Raw genomic sequence first — 21,116 nt, forward strand, 5'->3', positions numbered from 1 at the left:
GACATTAAAGTGCAAAGTATTTGCGTTTAATTATCTGTATATGTGATGGTAATTGGGGTGTGTTTTTCTAATTGTTTTTCCTCACAGACAGTGGACTAGGTTTGGAAAGTGGAGTGTTTGTTGCCACTTTGGCTGCTGGCAGCCCAGCTGCTAAAGACTGCAATCTCACTATTGGTGACAGACTGTTAGCTGTGAGTATGATCACTGAAAAGTTTATCATTTGTTTGATAAAAGCCTGTTTGTTATCAAGAGATGGCTGTGGTCTCTAGTGCCCTCTACTGACCACATTCAAGTTGTTTTAAGACAAGCACAACTGCAGCATGTTCCAACTACTTGTCTTCAAAGTACAGTGTTGAAACAGTAGAGGAAATTTGTTGTGTATATGTATACATTTCATAACTTGAATGAACATGAAATAATGCAGCCAGTTTCACTGTTATAGAGAGAGGATATAATGGAGACTGTGCGCTTCCAGTGAGGCTGACCTCTGAGATGAAGTAAAATCTGACATTACTAAAAATTCACTGGAGGTACCAAAATGTCAGCTACAATACAAAGATGCTCACAGTACACTGCTGCACACTGTTAACATAGTTTTGTAATTTTCATATGTCAGATAATATAAAATCTGTCAGTTAAACTAGGATTAAATGTTAGTGAAAGTAAGCTAGCACATTCCCAAACTTGGCCTTTTCACACAAACCATACATACAGGCCATAACACAATTATATAGTCTAGTTATATTTTGATTTCAGCACTTTTTATGTTGGATTAAAAAAAAAAGTCATGACTGGGAATCATTTTTGGCTTGACTATATTATACTATAAGTTTTAGACCACCATATATGTTACACTTTATTGGTCTGTAATATGCCGGTTATTCCAAATGGCTTCCATTATGATCTGAATCTGTCTTTTATATTGTAATTTGCCCTTATGCTATAATTTTATCACTGGCAGCTTTAACACTGCCCAGGACCCAAAATTCATTAATAGACCATCATATGCTGATAGTCTTACATCATGCACTCTATCATAGCTGGCTGCTTTGATCAATAACTGTACTGTAAGCTTTGTTTTTGGGAGGTCTCAGAATCCTATTTAAGTCCTGAATTGTCTTGATGTCCTACCTACATGTTTGAGACAGGGAATTCAGTATGATCTCACTTTGTTATTAAAAACAGCTTGCATTATTTACAGAAATCTGATATTTAAAAAAATAAAGTGCCTCCATAATCCTAATCAAGAAATTTGAGGGACTTGATTACTTTTAAGGGCAGGTGGCCACTATTTTGGTACCCAAGTACACATCAGCCATCATTTTAATGGTTAATGTTGTGTAATGAGGATGTGCACACCTCAGATACCGGTAACCTAAATTCTAACCATAACTAGCACATTTACAGACGCCATTTCAAGATGGAGTACGATGATGATGATGTCTAGGTAAGTAAGCTCTTATTTATGGGACTTTTTTTTTTTTTTCTCAGATCAATGGAATTGCGCTCGATAACAAGTCGCTCTCTGAATGTGAGTCTCTGCTGAGAAACTGCCGAAATTCTCTCAGCCTCTCCCTCATGAAGGTAAAAACTCCGTAACCCAAACACATACAGATTCCTCTGTTTTACTTCTCACAACTGTAACATCACACACTGCTGTTTCTTCTAAAAGACTCCCAATAGTCAGGCTTTGTGCTAGTTGTACAATGCTTGCTTCGTGCAAATGCTCATTGGGTTAATGGACAATGCAAAGTCTTCTTAAACCTCAATTACTAGCAGTATCTTTAATTTTTAAATGCTATCTCAAGTTCTTGGTTAGTATATTTATCAACATTTCTTCCTGCACAGTTCTTTCCCCAAAGCTATTCTGGCCAGAGTTTATATGAAACTTTGAGAGACTCTGAAAAGATCCCGCGACTCCAGTCCTGCGAGGTCCACACGAGAAACTGCAGAAACTCTAAGCACAATTGTTCCACACAAACTGACATTTGTAGCTGTGACTTTGGCAGCAGAGGGGAGGAAGCATGCAAGGATACCGGTGACTCCCTGAATAGCAGCAGTGGCAGCACTCACTCCCACCACAAACCCTTTTCCAATGGGTCCCCGCATTCCCGTTCCTTTTCTGCCTCACATAGTCCTTCGGAACCCCACCCAGAATTCTGCTATCGGAGGCAGGACCTCCAGCATCGGCCTTTTACCTTCACCCCTCTCCTGTCCGACTGCAGCTCACCACAGGCTGCTGTGGACCGAGTGCAGAGCTCGCCAGTCAAGCCCAGTGGAGGCACATGGCCTAAAGTCATAGTGGGAACTGTTTCAGAGTACACCCAACTGTCCATCTATAAGAAGCCCAAACAGAGGAAGTCCATTTTTGACATGAATGCTTTCAGGAGACCTGATGCAGCCCAAAAACTGGACTACATGTCCCTGTCTCACTCACCGCAGAGCTCAGTGTCTGAATCTGCTCAGACACCCCCCACCCCACCAGCAAGGAGCGACTCGTTTAGGTTCAAGCATCGGCAGCAGAACAGCTCCGCATCGGACTCCACCATTACCACTGGCACACCACCAGCATCCCCTGCCCAAGCTACAAATCCTAAGGACAAGGGAGAGGTGGGAAACCAATGCTATTTCAATGATGGCCCTCCAGGAGAGGCCAAGGGCAGCTCCAAAAAACCTGCTGAGGAGGAGGAAGAGGAGGAGAATCGGTACAGGACAGAAGTGCAAGGAAAAAAGAGATACCGGCCAAAATCAGCACCAGCACTACGTCGAAATGTGACTCCATTGCACATTCCTGTTCCCATTCAGGTAACTGAGTATTTAAAGAACGTGTTGAGGACTTTACTATTTGACATTTTATAGATGCTATGGTTTGTGTTATTTTGTGTCCCTTATTTCCTCAAAAATTAAAAGGCTTACAAGCTGTACGTTTGCTCCTTGCAGGTACAGAGTTTCTCTAACGATGAACACTCCCCAGAGCCAGTGGACTTGTTACGTTTCTCTCCTATACGAACCAATCGGTACAGCATACAATATGCACCCAAAAGCTACAGTAGCATTGCATCACGTAAGTTATGGGAACAGCTTAATGTGTTCACTTTTTTCCATTTTTTTCACATTTCCAAACACTGCATGGATCACTAATAATAAAAATAGAAAGTTGATTTCGATTTGTTGGGTTTTTTCTATTGAACTAATAAAGGCTTGATATTTATAGGATGGAAGTGTCACATAACTACTACTTTTGAGTTGATGTCTAATCCCACTATTTGTCCTCCAGACCCTGCACAACGAAGTTTTGCCCCTTGCCCTGCTGTGACGGCTGTCATGAGGAACCCTGTCTACACAGCCTGGAGCCATGAGGTCCAGGCCAACAACCCTCCTCCAGCTCCCAGCTCGAGCAGTCATCCTCGTACACACACAAGGTGTTCTGTCAGTCTTTTTAACATTCATGAGTCCAACTCTTCTTCACGAGCCTTTTTACTGTTGTGAATCCTAAAAATAAATCTTCTTGTCATTTTGCCATGTGAATATATGAATTGATGAGTATACTTATTTTGTGTATAGTGTCAAGTAAAATTTTCTGTTTCAATCACACCTCATTCACTGCAGACATTTAATAGGAAGAAGGTAGCTGAGTCGACCAAACCACTACAATTTTATTTTAATCATTGATTAATTGAATTATTCGACAGGTAGAGTATCTTCAGTGCTGTTTTTGTCTGTTAGACAGATAATGCAGCAACTAGTCAAATACAACTTGGTGGAAATGTGGAGCAGGGACAAAGAAAGCCACCAGATTTTGGGACAGAACCAGGTCACGTTGTTAAGAAATTCTGAGCTAGGTCATCGGCCTCGTTGGAGAAATGTGTTCTCCAAATGCTTTTTAAGTTTACTTTTTTCCTTGTTACGACATCTTGAAATATCAGTTTTCTAACAGATATAGATATTTTATCTCGACTGTTAGACTGTTGTCTCTTTTGAAGCAGAGAGAGAGATTAATAAATAATTATTCTGTATTCTTTTTTTGCTGTGATTGTATTCTGCATACTTCTGGTTTTTGGTGCATTAGTTAGAAATGAAAGACAATTTCAGATGTTTTTTTTTATATATATATAGATATAGATATCTATCTATCTATCTATCTATCTATATATAGATATAACAGTTTATTTTGATGCTTACTGCAAAGTAGACATTAGTTCTAGTAGTAGTTTTTTTTTCATTTTAACCACAGATTTGCTAAATCCTGACTGGTGTATTTATAGCAGCGAAACAACTGTGTATCCTGCCCCAGATCTCATGGACAGATGGCATGTAGCAAATTATATCTTGCCCTGGGTTGAATAATTGACTGCCGGGGGACTTACGCAGGCCTTTTCTCCCCCCCCCCCCCCCCCTTCACTCTTAGCCCCCAGCATCAAGGTCGCCTCAGTCTGGACCTCAGCCACAAGCGCACTGGAAACATGACTGAGCGGAGCTGCAGCCAACCACCACACAGTACTAACTCCTTGCCCTGCAGCAACAGAACGAGTATGTATGGTGCCCTAGTTTTATGGTAATCACGGCATGTTTAAAATTTGAATAATGTTGTTTAAAATTTTTTAATTCATTACGCACTTATTTAGCCCACTATTTATCACTGCTAGCAAAACACCTAACTGGCGTCGAGTTGCATTGTTGGCAAACACGGACTTCTGTGACACAAAATTATTTAACTTTAATTTTACTCTTAAACTCATTATATTTATGAAATGTCAGTTTTAAATGCAACTCTCCTGTAATGAGTGTTTAGAAAGTCTTGTAGCAGTTTAATTGGCTCAGGAGACGATGGTGATTAACTGGCTACATCAAACATGTGCTCTGTGGTAAATATTTAGATTAGCAGTGTCGGGGAAAAGGGCTTATCACAGTTGTTCATATATTTCCTGGGGAATTCCCATATCAACATGGTTGGATACCCTCAGTTGTGTGAGAAAATGTTTCTTTTTTTTTTCAGTATGGGTCAACTGACCCTTTTAATAAATTTCCTGTTTTTTCTTAGGCACCTCTGGTACTCAATTTAGAGCAGAGCGGATTAAGATCCCTCCAATTCGTTATCCTCGCGCCACTGGATCTGACAAAGGTACTGTTCAGTCTGGGAGCAACATCTACTGGTACCAAATGTTACTGCTGTAAATAGCAAGAATGAATACTTCAATTTTTGATATCCTCTGTCACTCCAGGCTCACTTACACATTCGGAGGGTAGCAGCCCAACACCTCCAATGTCCCCTGTCAACCTGGACACGTCGTCTTTCACTAGCAGCCAATCGCAGAGCTCCATTTCCACCCAACCTAGGATATCAGTCAGCCCTGCTTCGATTGGTGACAGGCGAAAGGATGGGTATGCCAACCGAATCCTCGTCATTGTCCGAATCTTTATCTTTATCCCACCATAATTCAGCACCACAAGACATGTTTTCCACCATTTGTCTGTACTTTTTGTCTGGTTCATTGTGATTAAATGCTTGCAAAGCAGTAAACAAAGCCTCAAGCCTCCATCCAACACTGTCACCACAATCTATCATTTTATTATCTTCACTTTCTTCTCTGCTGCTGAGCCTTGTAACTTGAAATCTTTCTGTCTTTGTCTGTTTTTATTTTTTCCCTGTCATTCTGCTTCTCAGATTTGTCTCTTACTGCACTTCCTCTGTTAGACCACCACTTGGAATTAAGCCCAAGTTCTTCTCTTTAAGAAGCTTGAGGTTTGTCTTGTGCTGGTAGCATATACAGTATAAGCACTGTCTGCGGGACTGTTGGAGCACAGATCTTATCATTCTGCCTACACTCTGCATATATAAATGTTACAGTCTAGACTCACTTTGCAGCAGCGGTGCTAGATTCTTTTGAATGTTTAATAATGGCAGTAATGAAATGGATGTGTATCCTTAGGTCGTCATCTTCTCTGCTCATTATTTATTCAAAATGCTGTTAAATGTTGTATGATTGCATGACATGAAGTGGGATTTGAAAATGCACGCATGGCACATCAGCCACAACATTAAAACCTTGTTCTTGGTACAGTGTGCTACAAAAACAGCTTGGACCATTAGGGGCACAAACATAAGACCTTTGGGCGTGTCTGGTATTGTCAGACATGAGGCTACAGGCTCAAGCATCAGATGCTTGATCAGATTGGGATTTTGAGAGGTTGGAGGCCCTGACATTGTCCAGTTGGGGACTGTCGTTTACGTGGGTGGTATCAGCCACATACCAGGATCGTGATTACTGTTATTTACTTTACCTGCAAGGGTTTTTTAATGTTGTGGCTGGTTTGTGCATATTATTGTTTGAACAATACACATTTGTATGAAAAATGTCACATGATTCAGTGATTATTTGCATACATGACATGCATGATAGCATGCAGACTCCTATTGTGTAGGAAAACATTAGATTGAAGGGAAGAGCTTATTCTAATTTTTTCCCCCAAAGTTTCATGCTTGCAACTTTTCTATAAGATGTCAAAACACATATGTTCTTTTTTCCCCTGAAGGCCATACCTGGGGGAGCCACGAAATGTGACGGTACAGAAGGGAGCAGAACCGCTTGGTATCTCCATTGTGAGTGGAGAGAATGGCGGAGTGTTTGTGTCCAAAGTGACAGCAGGTAGCATTGCTCATCAAGCTCGATTAGAGTACGGAGATCAACTTCTCGAGGTACATTAGCTACTTTACTGCATATGCATGATTTATCTTTTTTTTTTTTCTGCCTCTAATGAATCCCTTCTGTTTCCAGTTTAATGGAATAAACCTTCGCAATGCCAATGAGCAGCAGGCACGGCTGGTGATCGGGCAGCAATGTGACACGGTCACCATTTTGGCTCAGTATAATCCACACATGTTTCAGCTGGGGAATCACTCTCGTTCAGGGTAAGAGGGAGACGAGAGCTTAGCAGTGCCCTTTTCTGTATAAAGCACAGTATGTGCAAAGCAAACACATGAGTATGCAATCGTAAAGACTTCATACTGTAGCACAGGAATAAGAAATGGGTTATGTAATTATGATTGAGTAACAAATATTAACTTTTTTTCACATGACACAGAAACCAAAGGAGATGGCACGAATGTGCTATAACAGTAAACAAACCCTAAAGTGTCTATTCTCTAAAAACAAAGTTATTTGGAATTTAGGGTAAAATATTAAATGATTAGAAAAGATTCTGACTTTGTTTCTCATCTTTTTAGTTCTCGGATGGAATCTATCAGCAACCAGCCGTCACCCCATGACAGTGGAGCCACCACACCGGACAATCACTCCACTGTTGATTTACTGAGTGAGCAGGATGAAGGCACGATTACTCCTGCATCCAAACAAACAACTCCTGCCACTAGTCCACACATCTCCTCCAGGTAGTAGCTTTATATCTGCTTTTGTGTTCGCTGGGTTGATATGGTGTTTTAATACAGCCCTTTAAAATAGACTTTGAATCTACTGGTCAAACTTCTTAAAATGTATTTTTCTTTCAGGCTTCCTGGTTCAAATCCACGCAGGGTTCCAGAGTATCGGTTGGTGAGGCTGAAGAGGATCCACGTGGAGCTGGGAGTTCAGATCTGTGGAGGGAACCTTTATGGCATCTTTGTGGAGAGTTTAGATGATGACAGCCCTGCTAGGGGTCCTGATGGTTTACTGCCTGGAGATTTGATGCTGGAGGTATCTTTCATATTTGTCAATAACTATGATGCACCAAAGTTGTCATGTGTTCAATAAAAAGAGTAAGTTGCAGTAGCTGTAGTGAAAACAATACTGGACATAATTCTGTGATTTGTGTACCTGTATTATAATGCTCTGAGGCTAGAAGAAAAGCACATTAAAGCAGGTTTAGACATAGAATCTGACTGCTTTCTGTCTTATAGATGATTGTCTTTATAGTTTTAATTTATTTGTTTTTTTTTTTAAACAGTACAATGGTGTCAGCATGAAGAACAAAACTAAAGAAGATGCTTACCTAGAATTGTTGAAACCAGCTGAAACGATCACCTTCAAGGTCCAGAACTATGCAGACAACCTTGATGCAGTAAGAGAGAGTCCCAGAGATGGATTTTTCATAAGGTACCCTGAATATTTATCAGGCCACTGAAATTAAACTGCTGAGATGACATGAATATTGTGCCTTTTAATTTTATGTTAAACAAAATCCAAAATGGAACCTAACCACCGGAAAATGGGCAGTAAAGTTTGGGAACATTGAGCTAACAGAACAGACATGTTTTGGTGATTTGTGTGTCCGGTCAATAACTCGTTGAAGCTTGTAGAGTATAGCTTGTAAGACTTGTTTTTCCATTATAGTCTGCAAAGTTTTGTTTATCATGCCATTGACATCTTCCCCAACTACTTTATTCATATTTGGCAGAGCACTTTATGAGAGAGTGGCAGAAATGGAGCAGGAGCTAAGCTTTAAGAAAGATGACATCCTTTATGTTGAAGACACACTACCAAATGGTAATTTTGGCTTCTGGATGGCCTGGCAGCTTGATGAGAGTGCACAGAAACTAGAGAAAGGACAGATTCCAAGTAAATACATGTAAGTACAGTGTAAGAATTTGTGGTTTTCTGATTTAGAAAATCTGATGAGAAATTCTACATTCATCAATCTTTAATGTTAAAGAACATTAGTTTGATAGCATGTTGATATGGATTGAAATATTATCTCAATAAGGATGGACCAGGAATTCTACAGAAGGCACAGCATGGCTGATATGAAGGATGAAAACGGCACTAGCAGGACGCTGTCTGCTGCTGCTCGGAGGTCATTCTTTCGCCGGAGGCTAAAGCACAAACGGAGTGGATCCAAGGATGGAAAGGACATGACTGCTTTGGACGCCATTAGCACAGATTCTTTACCCATCACAGAGGGTGAGAAACCCCCTTCTAAACAAAACTTTATTTAAAAATGCACAAAAAAGACACATAATTGTATAAGAAAGGTTGATTCTGGAATAAGCACATATTTGGATTTTCTTGAGCGCTTACTTCACCAGCATTGCATTATACTGTCATCACTTTGTTAAACTTACAAAGGACTGTTTGAAATCAAAAAAGTTCACAGTGAATACAGCAGAATCTGATTATTGTTTTTCACACATTCCTTCTCAAGAGTTGGACCTAAAATTACCCACAAATCTGTTCAACCACAGCCAGATTTGTCAGAGGTTTGAATGTGGAGCACGCTGCAGAGGCTTGCTCACTTTCTAAGCATCCAAGATATAATTTACTGGCTATAGTCTTGACTTCAGTCAATTTATCAGACTTCACACAGCTGCATCTGGAGGTGCAACAAACATAATTACATTTCATCACAGACACCACAGTTTTCCAAATTACCAAATACATTTTAGTCTTTGGTGTTTTAAAATCAGTTCCCTTTAAGTGTTTAAAGAAAAGTTCTTACATTTATTTATTTATTTATTTATTTTTTAATGAAAGCCTTTTCCCAATTAAGCCTAATCTCTAAGACTTAATAATACTCAAGTTTGAAAAGTTCAGATTTTATTCTTTAGGCTTGATACTAGATAGAAACTGCTACTTTGAATGTCCCTATTAACCTTACATGATGATTTGTTGCCAGATTTGTGAGGCAGATCTCAGGCATGAAGATGTGTATATATTGCTGGATTTTTCTTGAAAGAAACTGAAGCTTTCACATGACACAGAAACCACGGTTAAAATGAGCAGCAGTGTCTCTCTCCTGTTATGCCTTTGGAATAAATTGCTTTCGTTTATTCCATGCACAGACGGCATGAGCCTCATGTACCAGCGGGTTCAGAAGGTGGAGTGCTCTTCGCCTCGTCCAGTGCTGATCTTGGGTCCATTAGTGGAGGCCTGTAAGGACATGTTGGAGAGGGAGGCTCCTACCAAGTTCTGTCGCTGTTTGCCTGGTCAGCTTCTGATTTGTGTGAATTTATACATGAAGGATGTGTGTGTCCATCAAACTTGTGTTATTGTGCAAGGAAGATTTCACTGAGAGCTACCTAACATGAAACTCAAAGATCAGACAACTTGACGTGTGTATTAAAATTAAAAATGTTGCTTTTTTTTTTCTTTTCTTTTAGAAATTATGAAGGCATCTCAGCAGGCAATAGAGCGTGGAGTAAAGGATTGTGTGTTCATTGATTACAAACGGAGGAGTGGGCATTTTGACGTGACAACAGTCGCCTCAATAAAAGAAATCACAGAAAAGGTCAATTTAAAATAACCTTAATCTGCATTATTATTGATTTGCTTGTCCAGAAATGACACATTTTTGACCCTGCACCAATAGCAGTTGTATCTTGAAGTTTTACAGCTGCCAAGTTTATGCACTGCTGTCTTTACAACTTTTCTTACAATCTTCAGAGGAATTTCAGCTGCATTCCAAATAATGCAATACAGCCAAACTTCCAAACTGATTAAAGTAACTTGATTGGCTACATATTTTCAAAGAACCTTTATTTTTTGATGTTGACATTTATGTTGTTGTTGATATCCCATAAACTGCTAGAAGTCTTTAAACGCACAGAGCGTGAAAATAAATACTTGATATTTTCTGCAGTGTTCTTTTTTTTGAAACATCTCCCATTTCTCATGTTGTCTTCTCTCATAGGACTGTCACTGCTTACTTGACATTGCCCCTCACGCCATTGAACGTCTTCACATGGTTCACATCTACCCAATCATCATATTCATCCGCTACAAAAATGCCAAGCAGATAAAGTGAGTAATTTCATGCCTGGTTTGACTTTTAAATTTTTCTTTTATTTCCACCTGTCAGACATGTTGAGCATACTTTGTGTTGTGGTATCAGTTTTGTTTACCCAGTTATTTGTCAAGCTCAAAACCTTGAACAACATACAGAGAGAACTCATCCAAAGCTTTTGCCTCTGGAGGCTGTTTCTGAGAAGAAAGGGAAAATGTGGGCCATAGCATTTTCAAATAAAGCCACATTCATGAACAAAACTCATCTGTATATTCTGAACTAAAGTAATAATCTGTTTCTATTTTGCAAATAACTACTTGGGCATTAAATCAATATGTAATCTAAAAATGTCAGGTCATAAAGAATTATTTAAAGATTACTTAAAGTTCCCCCATTTTTAAAGCCATTCTCGCTTGAAGGACTGATTATTCTTGATTATGCTTAATTTTATCTGGCTTGAGACAGTTGCTTGGGAAATTGGCATCTTGCTGGTTTTATAATCACATTTGCCCTCCATCCATAACAAAACGAATTGATCAACCAAAATTTGATCAGCATCATTAGTTGCGAAGACACGACGTGCTCTCTTCCACCACCTGTTTTCATCAACTGATGGTGATGGCTCACAGATCCTCTGCTTTTTCATTTGTAATCCGTGGGAAGATTAAATCTTCTGAACCTTCGGCATGGTGCTTCATGCACATGCGCACACAAACGCATGCAAATCAGGGCAAACTCGGGTCGGGCAGGAACAGGCTTTTTCCACCACGCATGTACACACACGCGTCCATAAATCTATGAAACGGTGCAGCAGGCAAACATGGTTCAGATTGATTCCTGCTAAGCCTTCGCTGTCATCAGCTGAGTGCCAGCTGTCCTGGGAGGGGCTCACGATGCCTGTGGCTCCACTTCGTGGTGTGGGTGGCTAAAAACACACGATGCCCTGCCGGCCTCAGCTTCCATGTACACAAAAACACACCTCCCACTGCCTGCTGCAGCAACTGACAGGAGCCCAAGGTTTTTCATGGGTTTCTATCCTCTGAGAAGCATCAGCAGACCAAAATGTTGACTGCATAATGAGTGAAAGGAGAGAGACAGTGGTATTCTAGGTTAAGTCAGAGGTAAAAGATGAAGACTGGTAAACACATGAATTCTCAAGGCTGTGTGCGGTCATGGGTACTGAGTGGGATGGATGGGTTTTAGAGTAGGGAGATTTCACTGAAGCTAAGCTGTTAAATTTGTTGGCAGAAATGAGAAGTTTTGCTGTAAAAACTAGTAGAAATCTCCTTTAAATTGCATCTATAGTTACTTTAGTCATCTTCTGAGTATTTTATTTTTATTTCGATAAAATGTTAATAAGGGTAGTTGATCCTTGTTAACTTTGCTGATTTATCCAAAAACACTTTCTTGTCTATTACTGCCAGTAGAATTTCCAGGAAAGTGGTTTTCATTTAAGTTAATGTTGGCAGTAGCAGCCCAGAAACATGAATAATTTATATGCAGTTGAATTGGGATAAATGTATTCACATTTTTGTATAAAAGAAATTCACTCTAAAATTTGTATTTAGCAATGTTCAAGGTGTTTTAAAATATCCACACACTATTATTACTGTTATAAACATGTCTGCAGATTTTTAGTAATACAAAATATGGAAATTGTGACTGTTTTGTTGACATGTTGACATCAAGAATCTGACACTTTGAGTGTTTGAAATGAGGTTTTGTAGCAGGCTGACAGGGCTGATGTTTCCTCAGAGAGCAGAAGGACCCTTTGTACCTGCGGGATAAAGTGTCTCAGAAACATTCCAGGGAGCAGTTTGAGGCAGCGCAGAAAATAGAGCAGGACTACAGCCGCTTCTTCACAGGTTGGTGGGATAGGCTTATGTTCACTCGATGTTAATTTGTATACAGGCATTATAATTCTAATTATTGTAACCTTAACCACACCTACAGTACACAGAAATGTGTAACTGCAAACTGAATCCCAGTTTACAAAGAGAGGTGTATTTTTGTAACCATTTTTTCACCTCGGGCTTAAAACTCAGTTCATCAATAATCAGACACAAACTGTTTAATGGCATTTATTGCTGTATGTCCAAAATTTTTGGTGATAGTCTCTGAGATTTGTTTTTAAGTGTATTTATTTCATGTTATTTAGAGTTTAGTCTTAAAGAGGAGGTATTGGGAGCACTGTATGTGTGTTCTTTAAGAAATCAGAGTTAAAGTTCTGGTATCTGGAGCAGCAGACAGTCTGACACCCAACTGTCTGCCTGATTAATGACTAGAAAAGGAGGCGACTTATACACAAGGGCTTTTGCAATGAACACATACCACAACTGATCCTTTCTGTTAGGGAGAGTTGGCTGGCCAACTTCTGCACACATGCCACGATTGTGATTATATTTATCAGCACTTTCATTAAAAGTATCTGTTGATAGACAGCTTATACCAGTTTGTCTTCACAGTTTACAACTGGAAGTCTTTTATTTCCACAGTCCTGTTGGGTGGTGTCAACATTAGTCTCATTACATGCTTGATATAATTGAAAATTGGTAGAGCTTGGATTATGCAAAAATAAGAAAAAATCACATTGGTCTGGGAGCTGAGTGACTGAATGGAAAAAAATCAAAGAACTTTCAATGGGATGTGTTAACCACAAAAATACCACCCTCCTCCCAACTGTATTGCAGGTATTGTCCAGGGAGGCAGCGTCTCCTACATTTGCACTCAGATCATGACCATCGTGGAGCAGGAACAGAGTAAAGTACTGTGGATTCCAGATGGAGCACCGTAAAAGTATCTCCCCTTGTTCATGTCACCCAAAAACATTCCAGGATGTAGCGAAGATGTTCAAATCCAGCAGTTCACAGCAGACTCGATATTAACATCCAATACTTCTCACTTAGAGCAATATCAGCACACATGATCATTTGCAATATTCCTACTACAGTAATTATGTAGTACAGAGACTTGTTTACACTAGTCTTCAATACTTGAATTGTGTATTCCCTCATATTCAGTAGCACTCCTTTAATCCCTTGAATTGTCAGACCACAGGGACTCTGCATCAACTCCAAACTGAAGATGGACCACTGTGTTCCCTCCTTTATATTTATGTCTTCTCTTGCCATTTAATTTATCTAATCAAGTCAAAGATGTTGGTTATGATCCTTTGTTATACAACTGTAGCTCTCTAGTGAATAATGTTCTTATTTATAGAGGAGAAATTGCTTCCTTCACATTATGTCAGTCTTTATTTTGATCATTTCACTCCTCTCATATAATATTGTGCCAAGCTAAATATATTTAATGCACCACACTTATTAACACTGCAATTTTCCTTGTAAATCACGCAGCAGGTTTGCTAGTTTCTGCCAATATTCTTTGTCAGGTGGATTTTTTTTTTTTTTTTTTTTTTAAATTTAAGAAGGGATTTTTTTTTTCATCTGTTGGCTAAACACATGTACGTGTTCCCCATTGAATTTTCAGTCAATCACGTTGAGAGCATTTCATCTGGATGTCAGATAAAACACTTTATGTCAGGCTTTCTCCAAATGAAGGTTATTATTTCTTTAAAATATTAAACATTCAGTTAATGGAGTGCAAGTTGTCTGTGTTTTCTTTGCACATCTAAATGCTAGCATCAGCTCACAAATAGCGGGCTGGTTATTTGTCAAGAAAAACTGGACTCAAGTTGGACCTCAATCAGTGCACAGTTTGTCCTCGAGGGGGAGTAATTTACCACTAGACGAGAGAAAACAAGATGTCCTGTTTAGTACTTTTCCTTACCATGTTTTTATAACTGCCTAAATAAATACTCTTGTTCCAATATTTGGAAACTTTTTACAATTTGGGTTTTCTAAGCCTTTAATGCATGATGGCGTGGAAACAATGAAAATGTATGGTGTATTCTATGCTGCAATGTGTTTTTTTGTTTTTTTTAAACTCGTATTTCCATCAGTGCTGGAGAAAACGTCTTCTCATTTAAAGGCTCCAGACAGGCTTAGATTGATGTTAAAGCTCCATATAAAGATATAGGACACCAATAAGAGAATTTCATTTTCGTCAGTTTGCCCCACCTTATTATGGAAATACAGTTTGAAATTTGATTATAGTTTAGGAACATGGATCTAATGTACAAAACTAAAACGTCCGTACAAAATTAAGGGTTTAAAAGCACGGTGGCTCTAACCATAAAGTTACAACCATCAAAAATTGATGAAGCGGTCACTATAAATAACCAGACATGAAGATAAGCATCGACGTCTGCTATTGATGGCTCCTCCCCCGCTACCTGTAAATCTGCGATGCCATCTTCCAACAAATGGATGTGACAGAGGGAGTCGGAGAACGAGAATTGCGTACAAGAATAAAACGGTCATTTTTTTCCAACCCAAACGATATATCCGTAAAGGAAACTACAAACTGCGGCCTTTGACAGGAGGACGGCATTCAACAGTGCGCGGTGCTAAGCTCAAGTAGCGGACCTGCTGAAGGCTACGCTGTTAAAAAAAAAAAAAAAAAAAAAAAACAAGGTGGAGGAGTGAGTGAATCGACTGGCGTCGACAGCACGCCTCTTCAGTGTAATCATAACGCCGCTGCAGTTTCATCCATCGGATCTGTGAGAAAACCGTGAGTTTTGAGGAGTTTGAACAAGAAATTTGATTTTTACGCACACGTCTAACGGATGACGCGCAATCCCGGCCACGAACGCGCATCGTGAGGCGCACGACTGAGATCTTAATTTCAAAAGAAGTTTGGGTTTTTTTTTTGTTTTTGTTTTTTTAATTGCGAGTGTGGCTCGTGTGGACTTGAACTTTTACATCTTTTCTTAGAGTGAAGCCAGATGAGATGGAAGAGGAGCGGAAGGTGGTTGGCTGAACATGCCTGAGCCGTTGTGGCATCAGGGGGCGCTGGCTGGAGCTCCCCAAAGGCCCTGAATCCCAGTTGAGTTGATTGTTTGTTTTTAGGGGCTGGCAGGTGACCAGAAGTCGGTAATGCCGAAAAACAGGGAGCGATTCAACCCGGACCCATCCATCCACATATCCAAGATGAATGTGATCATCCCGTTCTCACCAGATGTGCCCTGTGATAACAACGGCCAGCGGATGTGGTGGGCTTTCCTCGCCTCCTCCATGGTCACTTTCTTTGGGGGTCTCTTCATAATCCTGCTGTGGAGAAGTCTCAAATACCTGTGGACCGTATGCTGCCACTGTAACGCCAAAAAGAAGGTACGCCAGCTCATTTCATAACGCAGCACTCCTCCATGAAATCGTCATAGAGGGGTTTTTGTGTAGCAGCCAGTTTGATTTGGGCTTGTAATTAAATCTGTAGTAGGTCCAATCACAGTGCATGACTCTGAATAATGAACTCTCCTATTCTTGGCTTAATGTCACATACAATGCGAGCCTGTTATAATAAAACCTCTTTGATCTTGGACTGTAGGCTGTTAACGAGGAAAGTTGGTCCTCGTTAACAGCAGGTTTGCAGTTGGAGCTACAGCTGACACTTGTTGGTGCACCGCATTCAGTTTGTTCTTAGTTGATTTGAAGGTGATCCAGCGCACAATTAGCCTACAAGTATTGTAAAAAGCTTAACTATCATATGAATTTAACATGTTGAGGCGCTTAATTCCCACACAATTGGAAAACAATTTGTGGGAATATTATGAAGATAGTTTGACGTTTGTACAATGTACAACCAATGCTTGTGGTCATACATTGAAGGTTAGTGGAAGTTAAATTGTGCTGCTAAAAATAGGGGGTGGGCAAAACTAAAACCTGGTGTTTCCAGATATCATGTCCCGCTTAATGTGGATAACCCACCGGCCTCGAACGCAGGACATTTTGGATTGGAGCTTCATTCTGTTGAAGAATTTCTCACTGTTTGTTCTGTAAATTATCCAGAGTAGCAGAGGCAAAATGTGCTGCTGAATCTTATTTTTACAAACAAAAATCCATCCAGCTGCATTTTATTGAGGACAAGGGATTTTTAATCTTCTGTAAACAGCAACTTAGCGTAGTTTCCCCCTTTTGAGTTCTTGTCAACATAATCTGAAGTCAGCATCATTTTCTTTCTGAAACTGTCCAGCTGAACATGCCGTCCAGTTTGTTTAGTGTATTTCATAAAGTCTGGAATACTTGTCCTGTTGAGGACATGTGGAGCTATCAGGGGCTGCTACATGGGTCAGATATGTTGTGTCTTTGTGTAATCTCCAGAGACAGCAGCAGTAGTATTTAATTCAACTGCTACTACATTTTCGGCCTCACAGTAATGACATCATCTACGCGAGGCCGTCTGCAGTCGTGTGTTAGAAAAATAAAAAATCTTTCTGTTGTGTTTTTCCATAAAGTCTCATTTTAGAGTTTCCGCCATTACACATATGCTTAAGGACAAAGATGGACTAGCTGATAAAAGTGCAAGAGATGGAGCGGTTTGTCTTAATGCATGTGCATTCATTTCTCAGACAGGCAGTCAGGGTGGAAGAGAATCGCTAAAGGCTGCATGCAGGGTGGTGCTGACCTTTTGAAGGGAGATGTCTGTATCATTTCCATGGTTGGGTTGAAGCTGCTTACAATTAAGGCTGCACATAACAATTAGAGTCATGGGTTATTTAATATGTCCATGTATCTTCTTTCTTTAAAATACAGAAAATACATCTTCCCAGCACCCAAATATTAACTACCAACAATTCAGCTATATTAGTTGTCATGATACAAAGGGACAACTTACAAATATTTCAGGTTTTTACTTCATAAATGAATAAACCTGAAAGACCGACACATTTTTCCAACTAATATTTAAGAGGATCTGTTTGTTTGGTTTGGTTTTTGGCCAAGATTTATTTATAGATGTAGAAAATTGGAACAGAAATGCTTTCCTGAAAACGGATCATGCCGAGGTTTTTCGTTTCAGGGTCCACAGCTGAACACTGTTTATGTGCAGATATAAGAGAGCAGTCAGGTTTTTTTGTGTGTTTTTGTGGAGCTGCCGAGCTCCACCAACCTGTTGTGCTACTCTGTGGGAGTCAGCCAGAGACGGGTCATCCTTTCACTTCCAATCTCTCCCTCTCTGCCTTTTGCTCTCCTGGCATTCATTTCATAACTCCTGCCCTGTTTTCTTCTCACCCTCTCTTCCTCATCCAAGAAGCAACCTTCCTCCAAAGTGTCAGAAATGCAGTGTCAGGCGCATACCGTATGTGCCATATGAATCAGTACTTTTGTTGCTAAGCAACTGGCAAGCAAAGGATTTCATTAGAAGAGTAAATCTCTGTTATGCAGTGGCTGTGAGATGTGGCAGGTTGTGTTGGAGGAACACCTCCCCACCCCCTCCCAGTCTGTGCATGTCATTAGCAGCCCAAACATGGAGCGTTAAGTGCATTGTTCATAGATGGGAGTTGATAATCTGTTTCCTTCTATTCTGATTTTTTTTTAAACTTTGTTTTCCCCCTCTGTGAGGCTTTCACTGCCCAGCTCTGCTCTGATCTGACAGCTCTTATGTCTCTGAGCCTCCATCTCTGTGGCTCTGTTCTCCCAGACTGATGGAAATCGATGAAACACGTCATTTGCGAGGTTCTGATGAATGGCTGCTATTATCCGTCTAGGAAAGAGGAAGAAATTGTTTTCATTGTAAATGGCACTGTACTCACAATGGGAGGATGACAAGTTGTGGCAGCTCCTCCGTCATGGTGCAGACTTTGTGAAACTTGCGCACACTTCTTTATTAGCTTGCGTTGAGTTTTGAGAGACCACATCTCCACTTATCCATGAACTGACTAGTGTTCAGTGATAATGTTTCATTGGACAATAAGAATTCCTGATGCCACAAAGTGTCCAGAAGTTTATTACGGCAGTATTTCTGCTGGTTTTGATCCAGATACAAAAAACAGCAATGGATGGACTGTGATGAAATTTTTCTGGAGACGTTCATGTTCCCCTTTGTTATGGATTTTTTCATTAGGTAAGGTCTGAAATGTCGTGCTCAGTGGAGCCTTTTTGGGACACGATGACGTAACATCTCTGCTCACTCTTCATCAGTCTTGTATCTATAGGGGCCATAAGGCCAAACAGCATTTTTTTTCTTGTTTTTTAATCATTTGACTCTTATTCCCTGGCTTATAGGTCTGTTCATTTTTGCTCTGATGGTACCAAGATGCAGTAAGGTGTTACTCCTGCATACATTTAAATCTGGTATCACAAGAACCACATTACCTCTCACAGACACACCTTCTATAACATAAATGGTGAGGGAGCAGTCTTGATATCGATTTAAAGGAGTGCTGTGAAAACTTAAATGTATTATACATCAGTAGAAAGTAGACAGGAAAGCAGGGAATGACATATACCAAATGGTCAGATCGCCTGCTCACCTAAGAGATCTGTAGTGGTGTCAAAGTATGACATCTTTGCTAGAGATGTTACATTTGTTTTGTTATGAATCATTTTTGTTGCATCATACTTTTAGAACAGGTCCAATCACATTGGTGTTAATAACTCTAGTTTTAATTTGGCTAATTGGGCAGTGGTCTGCCAAGGTGCCTCTGTGATTATCACTGTGGCCTCACAGCAAGAAGGTCCTGGCTTTAAAGGGGTCAGGGTGATTTTAATACTTAATGCTTGCAGGCTACAGAAGGACACTGAACATCAGCATGCTGGTGCTGTCACTGCATTAAATCTGAAGTACCTACAGCTGGGTTTTATCTGTTAAAATTTGATTACATTTAAATACATGTTGTCTCGTACCTAATTTGTGATGTTTTTTTGGCTAAAAAGGATTTAAAGGATTGTTGTTCTTCTTCCCGCCTCTTACGCAGGCAGTTCAACATGACACCTTAGATGTGTCAGGCATGGAAGGGTGTGGTTGCGGGGGTGTTGAGTGGAGGACTCAGGTAAAGAGTTGTGCTCATGGTGCGTTCAAGTGCTGTCTAAAACATTGTAATTATCAGCCGAGGGCTCGTGATCGAACAGTAGCAATTACAAGTCAGTAAGTCGGAACAGCTGAGCGGCAATTTTCTGTTGTCATCTTCACACACAAAGACATGAAGACTTGCATATGCACGCACAAAAAGCTAGATAGTCAACCAGGCAATACAACACAGCATCAATATCAATATCAGGGTTCATAAATTACATTGAAAATAATCCGTTTTTGCTCTCTGTCGCTGAATCATAACTTTGTTTTCTGCAGCAGGATTTGGTTAGTGTCCATTTCATTTTTTCCTTGGCTAAGAACTTTTGAGCACATCTCGCACATCCCAGTAATAAGAAGTAGCACCTAATGGCAGCATAATTTAACAACTAGACCCTAAATCCTCTGACAATGTCCTCTGCAATTTAGCCTGTCGGTCTCGTTTTTAACTAAAGGAAATGTATTCATTCAAATGTCTGTTTAATTGGCCGTGTAATTAGTTGGTTAAGTATAAGCTTGCTCACATTGCATAATATAAGCAGCAAGGTGGAGCTTGGCTGTCAGTGCACCATCTGGGATCCAACAGGTCTCAGATGAACACAGTTGTTAAACATCTCAACTGTCCCGTAGCCTGCTGCCTTTTTTCTGTTCACAAAGACAGTAGAAGGTGTTTGGTTTCCACACATGTTATTTTTGCATATCAAATGGAAAGCTAGCATTCTGATCTTAAGTATTATCTTAATCATTTGAACTAAATGTCCTTGCTACATTTCAGTGCATCTTTATCCATTAAAATACTGCACTTTCTGTTAAATAACAAATGCATTCAAAGTCCTGTTTTAGCCTGTAATTCCTGGACAAATTTCCTCACACTTTGTCTATACAATCACGTAAAAAATAAATACAAATAGAGTCCAAAATACTTTACACTGTGTAAAAATCTAAATAAAAACAGAATGCAATGATTTGAAATTCTCAAACTCTGTTATAACCTTGCTTAAAACCATAATGTGGAGTTGAGACTGACACCAGAGTTTTTAGAAAAATTCATTTTATTTTAAATTACAAGTTTATCTCAGTTGTAGACAATTGACACTTTAGACTCTTGCACTGCTCTGTAGGTTGGGTAGAGGTTGCAAAAAGCTGTAACATGACCCCAGTTTCCTCCAGGGGCCTTAAAATACTAAAAAATGTCAGTCAGTCGTCTTCCAGACCTGAAAGATCAATGCTGAAAGGACATGTGTGGCTGGTAACAGGAAAAAGTATGTGTCTGACCAGTGCACATCAAATGCTTTCAAATAAGTAGACTTCGCTAAACATACATGAATGCCCCTACAAGAGGATCATACAAGTTGTCAAACTGAGCACACACACACACACACACACACACACACACAAATAGAAGAATTAGTCCACACACAAACCAAAGTAGGAACCAATAATCCCAACCAAAAGTGATCTGTTGTCTCCACAGCACAAATGGTTACATGCAACCT

General features: G+C 39.9%; 2 protein-coding genes across 10 annotated transcripts in view; both read left to right on the forward strand.

Moving 5' to 3' along the window:
- The window catches only part of LOC146512595 (disks large homolog 5-like), a 31,297-nt gene extending 16,050 nt beyond the window's left edge, over positions 1–15,247 (forward strand). For 4 of the 5 annotated variants that reach the window (XM_085171313.1, XM_085171314.1, XM_085171316.1 and 1 more), the window contains exons 14-34: positions 88–191; positions 1,492–1,584; positions 1,849–2,805; positions 2,941–3,064; positions 3,278–3,422; positions 4,409–4,530; positions 5,042–5,122; positions 5,223–5,382; positions 5,666–5,743; positions 6,535–6,697; positions 6,777–6,910; positions 7,226–7,390; positions 7,508–7,691; positions 7,942–8,090; positions 8,392–8,562; positions 8,698–8,894; positions 9,773–9,916; positions 10,091–10,218; positions 10,621–10,730; positions 12,469–12,578; positions 13,404–15,247. In XM_085171313.1, coding sequence (XP_085027439.1) covers positions 88–191; positions 1,492–1,584; positions 1,849–2,805; positions 2,941–3,064; positions 3,278–3,422; positions 4,409–4,530; positions 5,042–5,122; positions 5,223–5,382; positions 5,666–5,743; positions 6,535–6,697; positions 6,777–6,910; positions 7,226–7,390; positions 7,508–7,691; positions 7,942–8,090; positions 8,392–8,562; positions 8,698–8,894; positions 9,773–9,916; positions 10,091–10,218; positions 10,621–10,730; positions 12,469–12,578; positions 13,404–13,507 — 3,623 coding nt within the window. In that variant the 3' untranslated portion in view covers positions 13,508–15,247. The remainder of the gene's footprint in view (positions 1–87; positions 192–1,491; positions 1,585–1,848; positions 2,806–2,940; positions 3,065–3,277; positions 3,423–4,408; positions 4,531–5,041; positions 5,123–5,222; positions 5,383–5,665; positions 5,744–6,534; positions 6,698–6,776; positions 6,911–7,225; positions 7,391–7,507; positions 7,692–7,941; positions 8,091–8,391; positions 8,563–8,697; positions 8,895–9,772; positions 9,917–10,090; positions 10,219–10,620; positions 10,731–12,468; positions 12,579–13,403) is intronic. The other variant, XM_085171315.1, reaches the window with a different exon arrangement.
- A 164-nt stretch (positions 15,248–15,411) lies between these two features.
- Positions 15,412–21,116, forward strand: part of LOC146512596 (calcium-activated potassium channel subunit alpha-1a) — a 97,565-nt gene continuing 91,860 nt past the window's right edge. For 4 of the 5 annotated variants that reach the window (XM_085171320.1, XM_085171321.1, XM_085171318.1 and 1 more), the window contains exon 1: positions 15,412–15,944. In XM_085171320.1, the coding sequence (XP_085027446.1) occupies positions 15,711–15,944 (234 nt within the window). In that variant the 5' untranslated portion in view covers positions 15,412–15,710. The remainder of the gene's footprint in view (positions 15,945–21,116) is intronic. The other variant, XM_085171322.1, reaches the window with a different exon arrangement.

Source organism: Neolamprologus multifasciatus, chromosome 8, assembly GCF_963576455.1.
Source record: "Neolamprologus multifasciatus chromosome 8, fNeoMul1.2, whole genome shotgun sequence".
In the NCBI taxonomy this organism is placed as follows: domain Eukaryota; kingdom Metazoa; phylum Chordata; class Actinopteri; order Cichliformes; family Cichlidae; genus Neolamprologus; species Neolamprologus multifasciatus.